This window comes from Gouania willdenowi, chromosome 11, assembly GCF_900634775.1.
Source record: "Gouania willdenowi chromosome 11, fGouWil2.1, whole genome shotgun sequence".
Lineage (NCBI taxonomy): Eukaryota > Metazoa > Chordata > Actinopteri > Blenniiformes > Gobiesocidae > Gouania > Gouania willdenowi.
In genome coordinates this window covers 3,616,377-3,632,196 of record NC_041054.1, presented here as the reverse complement: position 1 = coordinate 3,632,196, position 15,820 = coordinate 3,616,377, and the positions used below count along the sequence as shown (strand labels likewise).

The following is a 15,820-nucleotide window of genomic DNA, read 5'->3' as shown; positions in this document are numbered from 1 at the left end:
ACTACTGTGTTTATTACACTCAACTTTTATATTTTATGACCACACAAGATAGAAAATGAGAAAATATTAATGAGAAATTACCAAATAATTCAGTTGTAGACATCTGAGGTTCACAATTTTAATGAAACTCCACAATATTTAATGAATAAAAGAGTTCATTAACTTCATTTGTTCACTATGGGGGAGAAAAACACTGTCACAATCTAAAAGAAATGAACTACATTGAATAAATAATGAATAGTAATAACATGTGTTCTATATTTTTTGAGTGTTATTGATTTTTAATTAAGTAAAGTGACGACTTTAGAAAAATATTTCTAGCGATTTGTTATAAACTCCTGAATGAAAGTCATTTTAATCATATTCTAATTGTAAATTCATTAATCCCATTGGCTGAAAAGGAGGCTGATGGTCACGTGACGCCTCTGTGTGTTTTGGGAGCGCACAGTGTTGATCCACAGGAAAGAAGTCAGTGCTCACCTCCACCATGAACACCTTCATCTTTGTGTTTCTCCTGGGAACACCCGGCGTGACAGCAGGTCAGTCCACATTCATTTTCACACTTTACTGTCTTTATGTGAGGAGGAATGGAAAGCTTTGTTTGACGCTCTCTGACGTCACTTTACAGCCTGGAGTTAGACTCACTTATTCACACTGGGACAACTTTACACCTACAACACTATCATCTGCTCTCTTTCAACACTTTCACATCATTTATTATTATTATTATTATTATTTTATTATTAAAACGCTTTCAAACACACGTTTATTAACGATTTTAACCTGCGCAACAAAGGTGCGCGCCTCGTGACGTCATTCAACCACATTCACTGAGAATAAAGTTTAGTTTAATGCACACTCCGAAACACAGAAATACCAAGATTAGAGGAAAAGGAGAATTTAACATTTACTTATGGATTTAGACGTTTTTATGAATCCATAAAAAAAATGTTTAAACAAAGAAAATTGTTTTTTCATGATAATGTTTAGTTTTTAATATGTAAACTCATTTAATTAAACTTTTAAAAGTTTATATTTGCAGCAGAATTAACTTTTTTTGTTGAATATTGTTGTTTAAAGAGTCAGTTTTTCTTCAATTAAAAAATACTTTCATTTTTATGATCAAACTATAACACGATGTGCGTCACTGAACATCATTCAACCTCATGAACTGATAATAAACTAGTTATCATTAAAAAATATGATAGATTTGACTTACATCTGGTTTTAAAATCTTTATTGAGTCATAACAATTAATAAATAACGAGAAAATTTAAATTAAAAATAGTTTAATACAGTTTGATTCATATTTTTATTTACAACATTCAAACAAAAACAATTCAAAACAAAACTGAACCAACAAAATATGAATAAAAACTTAAAATCATTCAGTTTGTGGTAAAAAGTTTATTCTCTAAGGTTTGACGAGAGAATAATTTATTAATTTTCTCCTCCATTAAATAAAACAGTAGTTATGACTATTTAGTGTTACTATGGTGACGCTGTCCTCTTTGATATTGACACCAAACGAAGCCAATCAGCTTCCTGCATTGTTACAATAACATTGTTAATGACTCAGAACAATCCTGAGAAAACTGTCACACACACAGTTTATAAAGTCAATCACATTTTGCTGAGTTTGATGAAAATACATTTAAATTCTGAACATTTGTTGTTTTAAATAAACATATGTCTAGAATCCTGATTCAGAAATACTAAATAATAAATCATTTATATAGTCTGAGCATCTAAAACACAGTGTTTAGTTAAAGCATGAAATAATGTTATTTTAGTCTTTGAATCATGTCCAACAATAGTAAAATGTGTGGTACAGTTAGTGTTTGTAACAGCAGAGATCACTGTGATGTGTGTGATTGTGTGGATACGTTCATGTTGTTGTTCAGTGTGTGATGAAGTTGTGCGTCTGAACTAATGACTCTGACTTTTTCTTACAGTGCTGCACACTCTGAGATATTTCTACACGGGTTCCTCTGACGTACCAAACTTCCCAGAGTTTGTGGCTGTTGGTTATGTTGATGATGTTCAGATTATTCACTACGACAGTAACAGCAGGACAGCAGTGCCCAAACAGGACTGGATGAAAGACATAACAGATCAACAGTACTGGGAGGGACAGACTAGTAACTTAATGGGTGATCAGCAGGCGTTCAAAGTCAACATTGAAACTGCAAAGCAGCGTTTCAACCAAACTGGAGGTTTGTTAAAGTTCTCTTGTTCTTTCTAATGCTGATGTGTGTCAATGTGTGTTAATGCTTGTTGTGTAGCTGTAAACAGACGTGTGGACACACACTGAAAACGTCTCCTTCAAACCCTGAATAGAAAGCACAGCATCACTAAGTGAATGCTGCAGGAACCATTCCCAAAGCTGGAAAAATGCTGATGTCAGCACTTCCTCTGTCGTCCCTCAGAGTCACTAGATTCTCCATTGTTGTGTATTGTGGATGTGATGACCTTAAAGGTGTCAGTGAGAGACTTGAAGCTCTTCTGTTTCCACAGTCACATGTAGTAGCGCCTCCTGTTGGTGAGATAAAGTAATGCAGCTGTGTTTTGTGTTGCTCCTAAAACTGGATCCAACTTTTAGATCTTTGTTCACATTCAGGCTTCAAAAGTCTTTAAAGTGGCTCCATGTCAGAATGGAGGCCTGCAGTGCTGAAAGGATTTGGTAAAGAATCAAACAGATGATCAATAGAAACACATTTACAATCAGATCAGACACATTTTTAGAACAATCTTCATCTATTTGTGGATTCATGTTCAATAATGTGTGTGTGTTGATGACAGACTGTCTGTGACTCACTTTGTCTTTAATGTGCTCTCTGTCTGTCTCTCTCAGGTGTTCATATTGTCCAGTTTATGTCTGGTTGTGAATGGGATGATGAGACTGGAGATGTTGATGGTTACAGACAGTATGGTTATGATGGAGAAGACTTCCTCGTTCTGGACCTGAAGTCAGAGACATACGTCGCTGCCAAACAACAGGCTTTCATCACTAAACTCAAGTGGGACAGTAACAAAGCTATGATATCATTCTATAAATACTACCATACTCAGCTTTGTCCTGAGTGGCTGAAGAAGTACGTGAACGCTGGGCGGAGCTCCCTGATGAGAACAGGTAAACTCCCCTGAGCTTCCTTTGCTGCAGACACATGAACACAACAATGTTCCTCTGTCTTTATCTGTTAGAATGAAAAGTGTGATCACAGTGAGTGTAAATCACCTGTATCTGTATCTCTCTCTACACAACAGCACACTTTGATTTCTCTCTTTCTCTCTCACACATTTCACTGATTTCACTTTAAACTCTTGTCTTTGTTTGTCCTTTGATTGAGCTTTTATTTTGGTACTTTTGGTTTCACCCGTGACATTTAGATTTAATATTTTACATTTAGATTTACAATTTAATACTTAGATTTAACATTGACGGTATATCCATCAAAGACCAGGGTGAGTTATAACAATGACAAACCCTGGTTCACAGCTAAGCTCAGAGGGCTGAGGGCAGACAAAGAGGTCGCTTTCAGGAGTGGAGACAGAGCCAGGTACAGAGAGTCGAAGTACACGTTTGAAAAGGAGGTGAGAAAAGCCAAACGTTCGTACTCAGAGAAGTTACAACATCAGTTATCTGCAAATGACTCGGCTTCTGTCTGGAGAGGGCTCAGGCAAATTACAAACTACAAGCCCAGAGCCCCTGCTGCTGCTAACGACCTCTGCTTGGCCAACAGTCTGAATAACTTCTATTGTAGATTTGACAGACAATGGGACAGACCTGACTCCAACCCCCCTCACACCTCTGACCAGCCTCACTCCAACACCTTCACCCCCCACATCAAAGCTACAGTTTCACCCCAGCTGCCTACAGAGGCTCTCTCCCCTATCTTCCCCCCCCTCCTCCCCCCCTCCTACAGAGACACCTTTCTCCATCAAAGAGAGAGATGTGAATAGACTTTTCAGGAGACAAAACCCCCGTAAGGCTTGTGGACCGGACTCTGTCTCTCCTTCTACCTTAAAGCACTGTGCTGATCAGCTGTCTCCAGTGTTCACAGACATTTTTAACACCTCACTGGAGACATGCACCGTACCAGCCTGTTTTAAGGCCTCCACCATCGTTCCTGTCCCTAAAAAGCTGAGGATCACAGGACTTAATGACTACAGACCCATCGCTCTGACATCTGTGGTCATGAAGTCCTTTGAACGCCTCATGCTCTCCCACATCAAGGACATCACCGACCCCCACCTGGACCCCCTGCAGTTTGCCTATAGATCAAACAGGTCCGTAGACGATGCTGTAAACCTGGCTCTCCACTTCATCCTCCAGCACCTGGACTCCCCAGGCTCCTACGCCAGGATCCTGTTTGTGGACTTCAGCTCTGCTTTTAATACAATAATCCCAGCTCTCCTTCAGGACAAGCTTTCCCAGCTGAACGTGCCAGACTCCACCTGCAGGTGGATCACAGACTTCCTGTCTGACAGGAAGCAGCACGTGAAGCTGGGAAAATCCATCTCTGCTCCCCGGACCATCAGCACTGGATCTCCTCAGGGCTGTGTTCTTTCTCCTCTGCTCTTCTCCCTGTACACCAACAGCTGCTCCTCCTCACACCAGTCGGTCAAACTCCTGAAGTTTGCAGACGACACGACCATCATCGGTCTCATCGCTGATGGAGACGAGTCTGACTACAGGTGGGAGACAGACCGGCTGGTGTCCTGGTGCAGCCAGAACAACCTGGAGCTCAATGCTTTAACACTAGAAGTCCCACAGAGGTGTCAAATGAACTTTTTAACCTATAAAACCCAGAGAGGTGTCATTTGACCCAAAGAGAACACAAAAATTATTTATTTTTAATGACAGTGTGGTGTGAGAAATGTGCAAAAGAACAACTGTGATTTGTTTTCAATGGTTTTTATTTGTGTAAAAAAAAAAAACAAACAAAATAAATAAAAATAACGATAATAACAAAGCAACTGTGCACATATTTAGAAGAATCTCCTTCATCCTCTTATTGAGACTCGTGACATACTTGGCACTGCCACGGTATCTCTCTCCTACATTTGCCACATGTGTATTTGTGGCAATGAACACATCGCACAGTTGCGCGATTGCTCTTGCAGCAATGGTTGATCTGACACTTAGCCCTTTTCCCAGGGCCAGGTGTAGGCGGTTGTTGTTGGCGCAGTTGCTCTTTGAGTGCCTTCTTTTCACTCACATGAGAGTTAGCCAACTCTCTTGCTAGCTGAACCAGGAAGTCCACCCGTCTCTCCTGCACCCCGGTGCATGCTTGATAAAGCAGATGTGCATTGAGTGCCGCCATGTCGATCATGTTGTAGAACACGGCGACTGGCCATCGCTGTGTTCCTGTGCGCACACTGTACTCCCGCACCATCTGGTCCATCACATCCACTCCGCACTTTGTGGTGTTGTATTGGGTGATGGTGTTTGGCTTCCTTTTGATGGTTTCCTCAGTCTCAACCATGCTGTGCATGCTGCTGAGAATGTAGACGGTCTTTTTTCGTTTGGGCGCATACACCGTCAGCGTGGCACCAGTGGTGGAAAACACCTAAAAAAGAAGAAATTGTTGTTATTATAGCGGTTTTAAACACAATGACACACTCAGAGGTGTTGATGGAATAAAAAAGACCAACAACATACCTGAGTGGTGAATTCCTTGCGGTCCATCTTTCTAGTTGACTGAGGAATTTCCCGGCGAATCTTGTTGACTGTCCCGAGGATGGTGGTTTTCCGGCTGAGCAGTCGTCGTGCAAGTGTCAGTGATGTAAAGAAATTGTCCGTGGTGACCGTCCTGCCTTTGTCCATAAATGGTTCCATCAGCTTCATCACCACACTCTCAGAAAGTCTCTCCTCACTGGGACGACTGGGGTCCTTTCCAAGATATGGGAGGACATTGCAGATGTACTTTGTTTTCAAATCACAAGCCACCCAAAACTTTATGCCAAATTTGTCGGGTTTTGTTGCAATGTACTGCAGGAAACAGCAGCGAGTCTTCGATGGGAAAAGCTGTTCATCAATTGTGATGTGTCGACCAGGGTTGTAGCATGTGATGCAGTTGGTAACAAACGATCCCCACACATCCGAAATTGCAGCAAACTTATCTGTCTGCACTCGCTCACTGCGCGTAAACATGTCATCAAATCGTAGGTGACGCATGATGTCTTGGAAACGGTTTCGTGACATAATTCCAGTGATAAGTGGGTTTCCCAGGCATGCTGACCAGCTGTCACGCAGAGATGGAACCTTGGTCACCCCCCTCAAAATAATAACAGAAATAAATGCCATTAGTTCATGGAGGATCATGAACCAGTCCGTCTGCTCCATTTGCCGTGCATGCTGAATAGTCCATTCTTGAATGGGACGGAGCATGCCAACAGAGGAAGCTCTGAAGGCGACTCCTGATTCTTCTTCTGGCCTTTGCTGTTGGCTCTCCATCTGCAGCGTACGGTTCCATTGGAGTGAAACGGAGAATTGTACCCACATGTTCTTCATGCCACACTGTGCCCTCTTTCGCCGTCTCTGTGGGCTCACTCTCCAACCGAGCTCTCTTTTCCAGATGAGGAGCAGTCTCGTCATCTGCAATGTGAACAAATTCAAATTATTCTTTTCTTCGGTTTTAAATAAAAATAAAGTCAGGAAATGAAAATAGGATGTTTGGGAAATCTAACCTGAAGACAGCTCAGAGTCCGAATCCGAATTTGGCTGAAGGTTTATGTCCTCCCCATCTGAGTCACAAGGGTTTGCATTGTTCAGGATCAATTCCAACGCTTCTTGAGTGGTAAATCTTCTCTGCATTTTGAGTAGAATAAGTGTGGAGTGTCAGCAGGTGGAAGCAGCCAGCTATTTATTCCCCACAGCACAAAAGGCTGCATGACAACAGGGTATTCCAGGGGTGTCCAATTCCGGTCCTCGAGGGCCACTAATCAGCACACCTTATTCAAATGATCATCCAGCTCTGCAGAAGCCTGATAATCATTTGAATCAGGTGTGTTGGAAGAGGTGACTCTGTTTCTTTCAATGTTTGTAGTCTGTGTTTGTTCTCCCCCAGCATCAAGCAGAACGAGTTAATAAACGGGGCATTGTGACTTTAGCTTCCAGGGCACTTCCCCCTAACATTCCAGACTTCCATTGTTAGAGTCAGGCTCTCCCCCCTGCTGATTTCTCAGCTGATTCATTTACAAATGAATAGATGCAAATTGTAGCCATCAGAGTCGTCAGTTTGGTCCTAGAGTTCATTTGACCCTGCTCTGGGACTTCTGGGGGGATATAGAAATCCCTGGGACTTCTAGTGTTAAAGACAGTGGAGATGATAGCAGACTTCAGGAAGAACCCAGCCCCCCTCACCCCCCTCACCCTGGGAGACTCTACAGTGAGCTCTGTAGAGTACTTCTGCTTCCTGGGGACCATCATCACTCAGGACCTCATGTGGGAGCTGAACATCAGCTCCCTTATCAAAAAAGCACAGCAGAGGATGTACTTTCTGCGGCAGCTGAAGAAGTTCAGTCTGCCAACAAAGATGATGGTGAACTTCTACAGCTCCATCATCCAGTCCATCCTCTGCTCCTCCATCACCATTTGGTACGCTGCAGCTACGGCCAAGGACAAGGCCAGACTGCAGCGTATCATCCACTCTGCAGAGAAGGTCATCGGCTGCAATCTGCCCTCCCTCCAGGACCTGTACGCCTCCAGGATTTTGAGGCGTGCAGGAAAGATTGTGGCCGACCCCTCCCACCCCGGTCATAAACTGTTTCAATCTCTCCCTTCTGGTAGGAGGTTTCGGTCCATCAGGACCAGAACCTCCAGACACAAAAACAGCTTCTTTCCCTCTGCCACCATCCACATGAACACACCCCAAGTCACCCACTGAACCCCCCCCCCCCCCCCCACCCGATCACCACCTCCACCAGCTTGATATCTGCTGCACTGTATATATATATTTATATTTATCCTATTTATCCTTTATTCTCTATCTATCCTTTATTTATCCCTCATCCTTTATATTTATCATTATTATTATTATTATTGTTGCTGGGTTGTTCTTTGTTGTTTTGTTTTTATTTCTTTTATTTCTTTTTGTTGCTTGTTTTGTGCACCAACCACCAAGTCAAATTCCTTGTACTGTCCTTAAAACTGTACATGGCAAATAAAACATTTCTGATTCTGATTCTGATTCTGATTCTGATATTTTCACGAGAAAAGTAAATATCACAAACTTCACAAATATTGCTGCAAATTTGGTCAAAAGTAAGAGAAAATTAACATAAAACAATAAACAATTTTATTTAAATTTAACATTTAGAGTTAGATTCAACATTTAACATTTAGATTCAACATTTAACATTTAAGATTTTTTTAACATTTAGATTTAAGATTCAGCAATGAAGATTTAACATTTAGATTCAAGCCTTCAATTTAACATTTAAATTTATCGTTTAGATTTAATATTTATTTAGATTTAATATTTAACATTTAGATTAAACATTGACATTATATTTTTACAAGAAAAGTAAATATCACAAATTTCACAAATATTGCTGTAAATCTGGTCAAAAGTAACATAAAAAATTCACATGTTTTTTAAACCTGGTTTGTTGCTAATTGTTGCTCAAAGTTTGTGTTTATTTCATCATGATCAACTTTCCAATGGGCGTCCCATAGATATTTGCTGTAAAGCACAAACAGCAGCAGTAACACACTGAACATCCTTTCAATGAGCTGCTGTTCAAAGCTCACAGTGACTCTTTCCTTCACCACATTCAGGCTGAGATGTTCTCAGATCAACTCTTCCTCCTTCCTTCCTTCTCCTGCTCTTCATCATTAAAGCTCACTGTGTGCTCCTTCTCTTTCCTCTGCAGATCTTCCCTCCATCAAGCTCCTCCAGAGGACTCCCTCCTCTCCAGTCACCTGCCACGCTACAGGTTTCTACCCCCGCTATGCTGTGATGTTCTGGAGGAAAGACCAGGAGAAGGTGTTGGAGGGCGTGGACCACGGAGAGATGCTCCCCAACCATGATGGGAGCTTCCAGATGAGCGTTGACCTGAACATTTCTCTGATCAGAGCTGAAGACTGGAGCAGGTACGACTGTGTGTTTCAGCTTAAAGGTGTGGAGGAAGATCTCACAGTCACTCTGGACAAAAGTGTGATTTTAAGCAACTGGAGAAAGTCTGATGGAGGTGAGAGACTCACTGACTTCACACTCAGAGCTGACTCACACAAAGCAGCATCACACTGTTGTTGTTGTTGTTGTTGTTGTTGTTGTTGTTGTTTAGGTGTTGTTGCTGCTGCTGTTGTTGGAGGTCTTCTTCTTCTTCTTCTTCTGCTGTTGTCCATCACTGGATTCTTCCTGTGGAGGAAACGCTCTGCAGGTAATAAATGAAAACTGTTTTTATGGATCTTAAAACACTTTTATTTCACTTTTGTTGTTGAATTTATTTGAACTTTCTTCTCAATCTAATCAATAATTTTCCTTTTTCTCTTTTTTGTTTCATTCAGGGTTCAAACGTACGAACAGTGAGTCCTTCTGATATTTACATGTTTACTCTGTGTGTTTATGATTGACTTTTAATGTAAATATGAATGATTTTTTTATGAATCCTTTGGTCTTTTGTTTCCATCTGAAGTGAACTTTACTGATTCATTTCCTATAATATGTTCAGTGTTGAAAAGAATCAGTATTTCCTCTTGTCCACTAGATGGACATGATGGGTGGAGATGCTCATCACTCTTAGATGATAAAAACAATGGTTTAATAAACCAGTTTTTATCTTTTGCTTTTTAAACTTTGCTGTTAATAAAATATGAAAGTACAAATTCATCTTTATTAATCAATGTAACTTTAAACATAATCAGAGTTTGTTAACATGTGTTTTTTAGTATTTTTAATCATAAAGGTCTGAACAAACGTCTGAAGTGCATGTGTTTGATATTTATGTGTTTGTCATGACTTTGTCTTTTAAAACATGGAACTCTTGAGTTACTGCAATGATCATAAAAATGTGTTTTACTAAACGTTACTTTAGGGGAAGTGAAAAACTGGGACAAAGTTCACAGCAAGACGAGGATTTTATTCTGTTAACTGTTTTTTTTTTTACAGGAAATTTACTTTGATCTCCTGACATGTTTCGGCTGCCAACTGCCAGTCTTCCTCAGAGGCTTGTGCTGATTGCTTTAATGTGTCCAAATAAGTTCCTTATGGGCGTGGCCAACTTGGCAGTTCTCTCAGGCTGACCACACCCCTTATCGTCCGATGGTCTCTAGGAGAAGAGACGATATGCAGACGCCTCTGAGGAAGACTGGCAGTTGGCAGTCGAAACATGTCAGTAGATCAAAGTCAATTCCCTGAAAAAAGGTTGTCTGAATAATAGAAACTTTCACATATTATTCAAAATGAATTTGCTGGGATTAATTCACAGAACATGTTTTTTATTCAAAGTTTGATGTGTTAGAAACAGGAAAAGTGGAGAAATGTCAGGATTTGGAGCTTTTTTATGTTTTGTTTTTTAGAAGTGTTGACTTTTCATTCTGAAGTCCTCTTTAAACCTGGATCACATCATGACATCTGAGGATTACAGTGAGAATATAAACTAATAAAGGCACTATAAAGCCTTTAATGATATTTGGACACGTATAAACTTCTTAGGTATTGTTAGATTTCAGGTTGACAGACAGATGAATTTCCAGCTGTTTCATGTAGTCAATAATGGCTCATATATCAGGTGATCTTAAATCACATGTGTCAAACTCATGGTCCGGGGGCCAAATCTGGCTCTTTGAAGCATCCAGTTTGGCCCACAGGAGAAAATAAAAATAACAGAGAAAACATCAATCATTGTGTAAATGAAACTCAATATTTACAGGGAATAGTTTTTCTGGTGCTTATATCACATGATGACAGTCATTTTTAATGTTAAAGTGTTGATCTAATTTTCCTCAAATTATTACATCACGCTTTTTTTAATTTGATAGAAATTGGCCACAAATCTATGAAATTTAAAGTGAGGACCCTGTTGGGACTGATATCTATCACTTATTGTTTGGATATTGTCTGTTTATTACATATTTTGTATTTTATGTATAAGTACAAGTGTAAACCAGGACACAATTATGTTGAAATTACTGGTTTTCCAACATAAAATCTGTGGCCCTCTTGAGATCAAACTGCTCCGTATTTGGCCCCTGAACTAAAATGAGTTTGACACCCTTGTCTTAAAGGGCCAGAGCTGTTTCAGGAGCAGAAAATGGTCTCCTTTCCTGCAGCTGCTCATAATGTTGTGGCTGATATGTGTAAATGTCCAACTGACTTTAAACTTAGATTTGATGTGTTTTTCAGCCTCTGACACTTCGTCTTCCTCAGCGTCAGAGATGAGAACTGTGAGTACATCATCAAATGGACAAAGTGATCACATGATGTCTTCCAACCCAGATTTTAGATGGAGCTGAGGTGTTAGTGTGGTTCTAAACATGACATTGATGTTTCATGATCAGAAAACTGATTGATGTGATTATAAAGCTGTGTAATAATGTGTCTCTCTGTTTGCTCCTTCAGGGGACCAGTGAGGAGCAGAGAGGGATGATAACACCACCCAGCTCCTGAACGCACCACAACAAACATCACTTTGTACTTGACTTCAAGTCCAACCTGTCACAAGTGCAGATGTTGATCCTCCAGATGTTGTGTTCACTCACTTCAGGATGTTGGTGTTTCCAAAGCTCTGTCCTGTCCAGAGTCGGCACCAGGCAGCATTAACTGGGGGGCATTAAGAAAACTGCGGGGGCACAAAAACACTCCGTTCCGAGTAGCATCTCCCCAGTTAATAGCCAGTCACCAGTTTATTTAGATACGATTTGGATCGTAACACCGCGAAACAAAACTACAGCGTGAGCTGCTTATTATGAGCTAAAACATCTACAGACTGAATGAAAACATGAGCAGGACCAGAAAACTGCTGAAATAAATCCTAAACAGTCCTATTGTGTGAGGAGACCTGGTCCAGGACATGGGGAGGGAAACCAGGTGCAGCAGACTTCAGTTCTCGCTCTAATTTCTCCATAAATATCACACAAACAGAACAAGTTAAAAAAAAAATCTGTTTATCTGTTTTTTGTTTTTTCTGTATTTCTGTTTTGGTTTTGAATCTGAAAAACAAAAATAACCAAACTGTTTATTTATTATTTTCATTTGGTTATAAAACGGAATAACCAAAGAATGAAGCGTACACGGATTCCTAATGCTATATAAACACAGCCACAAATACAAAGTTAGCTCGCTAAGCTAACATACCTTATGAAGTGGTCGCTACAGCATCAGCAGACTCTGCTCCTCCCGACCACAGACTTAGGTTTAAAATCTACTTTTTACGGCGTTGTTCTGTGAGCTTTTTACATTTCTCACCCTTGTGAACGACAATCTTTGGTACTTTATAAAATCTCTTTTCCTTTTCTCGATTAGAACGATTGGAGCAGCCGTAAACTACACAAAATATGGACATTTTGATGATTTCAGACGGACGATTCTCAAGCTTCCTGTCCTCCATCTGAATTTAGCGCTCTAGCAATGTGAGTGACATCACGTGAATCAACAGAGCAGGCCATAGACATATACACATTACAACAGCTTTAGGGTACGTTCAATAGCACAAATGTTCAACAATTACACCACAGTATATTATATCTATGGAGCAGACTCCCGTCCTCTGGCAGTGAATGGACACATTCAATTGATAGCCAATCAGATATCTTTGATTAATAAAAAGCTCCCCTGTAGTGGCCGGGAAGAGTGTGTGTGTGTGTGTGTGTGTTGGGGGGGGCACCGCCCACGAATGTTTCTTACATGTTGGTTTGGTGTTGGAGAGTGGGAGGAGTTTTGGGGGGAATCAGAGTTTCTAACCAGGAAGAGCAGATGGTTCTAAAAGGACTTGATCACATTCAGGATCTAGAAACAACCAAGACAGAAAAACTGAGACTAAAACATGACATAAATTCATCAAAACTACTTATAAATAAATAAAATATCTTCAATTGTGAAGCTTTATGAAAACAAATTAAAATAATGCACTACACAGACTGGTCTCTAAAAATAGTTTGTGTGTCAAACTCAAGGTTCGGGGGCCAAATCTGGCCCTTTGGATCATGCAATCCAAAGGGCCAGATAAATGGCTTCTACAGCATAAAATAATAATGTTTTTAATAAATTACAAGAAAATACAAGACAACGTAAATGTATCTGTTTCGTGCATTTCATACACAAGGAAATTCAATATGTTTTATATGATCAACAAGTTCAACAGAAAACATTCAACAGCTTCAAAATCAATAAGAACAGAAAAATCAGCAGTAAAAACATTAAATCAACAATATTGTAGTATTTTATTGAACAATAGTAATGTTTGTTTGTGGTGAATTTGTCCAAAAAAAAAAAAAGAATCATAGTGTACGCCTCATAGATCAATGAATCCATTATCATTTACTACAAAAAGAGGAAAAAGGTGGAAATTAAACCTAAAAGTGTGTTTTTATCTCCACAATAAACACTCCATGGTTGACATTTTCATGCATTGCATTGTGGGATGTTGAGTCCTGAAAACAGATGCATAGAAGTGTTTTTACTAGAGGTGAGACTCAATTATAAAATAATCTAATTAAATAGAGACTTTGTAATTAATTCATCTATAACAATATTTGACACGAGAAACATGGTTTTTCTAATTTAAATAGATTTGGTAAATGACTGAATCAATAAAAACAATAAATGAGTTTAAACAACAAAATTGTTGAATATTTTCATCACTGAGTGCTAACATAATGTGTAATATGAATAAAGATTATTATGATCGCATTGTTCACAAAGTACAATCTGAATTTTAAGAAAGTTATATTCATGTTTTTTCTGGATTTTTTGGAATTTTTTTTAAAATTAAAATAAAAAAACAGCACTTAGTACAGAACATTCCAGAGAAGTGGAAAATAAACAGTACAAAACAGTTAGAACATCTGTGGCATGAAATAAATAAACCAACTGATGAATTTTGTTTGAAATTGTCTTTAGAATCATTAGAAAGATGGGATGTGATGCCAATCTCCATGATAGGTCACATTAATATTATAAAAATGTCCATTCTTCCAAAGATTCTTTATCTTTTTCAATCTCTTCCCCTACATATTCCTGCCTCTTTGTTCTCAACATTACATAAAAACTTTACCAAATTTATATGGAATAATAAACGACCCAGGTTACGCCTTTCTCTGCTGTATTTACCTTTCGACCGAGGGGGGCTTGGAATGCCTAACATGAAGCTGTACTACTGGGCAGCTCAATTATGTGCTGCTACTTCTTATTTTTCCCCTAAGGATATTCTGTCTTGGATACAAATTGAAAATAACACAATAGAACTGCCATTACAATCCTATATTTACTCAGCTGAAACTAAACAATTGCTAAAAAACACAAAAAATAACCCAGTTGTCAGAAATAGTGTTTCTATCTGGCACCAGGCACATGTAGCTTTGAAGGAGGAGTCTAAGCTTTCAACTCTGTCACCCATTTGGGGCAATGGTACATTTAAACCTGCACGCGCTGATATGGGCTTTAAAATGTGGATAAATAAAGGAGTGTGTAAAATAGGGGATTTGTACAATCATGGAGTTCTAATGTCCTCTGAACAGTTGACAAACAAATATGATTTGTCCAAGAAACATTTTTTTAAGTATCTTCAGGTCAGGAGTTTTGTTACTAATTTATTGAAGTCGACGGTGCAGCCCCCATTGTCCACTATAGAGAATATAGCTGTTAACCATCATCAAAGTAGGGGCTTGCTTTCCTAATTTTACAATATTTTAATTGCAGCCTCAAAAGAAAGTCGTCTTTCATATTTACAAGCCTGGAGATATGATATGGAAACAGACATTTCAGAAGAGGAGTGGAATAACTCCTGTTACTCCTCGCACAAAAACAAACTATCAACACCAGATTGTGATTAGTACAGTACAAGTGGTTGTTTAGAACCTATATCACACCAGTGAAACTCCATCATTTCAACCCTAATATCCCTGATGACTGTATCACATGTGGTAAAGAAAAGGAGACACTTTATCATTGTATGTGGCAGTGTGAGGAACTTCAAATCTTTTGGAAGCAAATTTGTTGCGTCCATTTTGGATTTGATTGAGTGTAAAATGCCCGTTGATGGTAAAACTCTGTTTACTGCACATTTTTCCAAACAGCTTCAAATACAATCCAAAGAACAGGAAACTTGTCAATTGTTGCCTGGTGCAGGAAAAATATGTTCTAGCTTTGAAATGGAAGGACACAGAAAGACCTGGGGTGAAACAGTGGATTAAACTAATGTCCAGTAATTTGGAGAAACTGACATATCTAGTCAAAGGAAAACTAGAGGACTTTAAAGACATTTGGTTGTTCTTTTTACACCTTGTAAAACACTTTGATTTGTAGAAAATAACTTTGTTGTAATAGAGTGAAGGGTGGGTTTTAGGGTGGGGGAGGGATTTTATTTCATTTTTATGTTTTTTTTGTATTTGTGTGTGTTTTATTGTGTTGTCTTTAAATTGAAAATTTCAATAAACATATTTGTGAAAAAAAAAAAAGAAATTGTCTTTCTTCACAGCAGTTTATAAGTACGGCCGAATTAAAAAAAAAAAAAATATTTTAAAAAGTTCATTTTTTTTATTTTATTTTTTATGTATAGATATTTCACACATTTTTTTCATAAAATATTAGTTTTCAACTCCTGTGAGGAAATAAAAAAAAAATATTAATAAAAAAGAAAACCACAATTAAAC

General features: G+C 38.9%; 1 protein-coding gene across 4 annotated transcripts; it reads left to right on the top strand.

Moving 5' to 3' along the window:
• The first annotated feature begins 400 nt into the window (after positions 1–400).
• LOC114472400 (major histocompatibility complex class I-related gene protein-like) lies at positions 401–12,058 on the top strand. 4 transcript variants are annotated; one of them, XR_003675092.1, is made up of 9 exons: positions 401–539; positions 1,956–2,216; positions 2,855–3,133; positions 8,881–9,198; positions 9,295–9,390; positions 9,518–9,535; positions 11,355–11,395; positions 11,571–11,677; positions 11,716–12,058. XR_003675092.1 is itself a non-coding variant. In XM_028461648.1 (8 exons), exons 1-8 carry the CDS (start codon positions 488–490, stop codon positions 11,616–11,618), a joined length of 1,113 nt encoding a protein of 370 aa, XP_028317449.1. In that variant the 5' UTR covers positions 401–487; the 3' UTR covers positions 11,619–12,058. The 4 variants fall into 4 exon arrangements, 3 of the variants coding, with proteins under 3 accessions (XP_028317449.1, XP_028317448.1, XP_028317450.1); XM_028461648.1 differs by having other exon boundaries at positions 11,571–12,058; XM_028461647.1 differs by having other exon boundaries at positions 11,355–11,465; positions 11,571–12,058.
• The last annotated feature ends 3,762 nt before the right edge of the window (positions 12,059–15,820 follow it).

Coding starts and splice junctions, on each gene's coding strand:
- LOC114472400 (XM_028461647.1), top strand. CDS start 488: ATGAACACCTTCATCTTTGTGTTTCTCCTGGGAACACCCGGCGTGACA. Junction 540..1,955: donor AACACCCGGCGTGACAGCAG/GTCAGTCCACAT, acceptor TTTTTCTTACAG/TGCTGCACACTCTGAGATAT. Junction 9,199..9,294: donor CTGGAGAAAGTCTGATGGAG/GTGAGAGACTCA, acceptor GTTGTTGTTTAG/GTGTTGTTGCTGCTGCTGTT.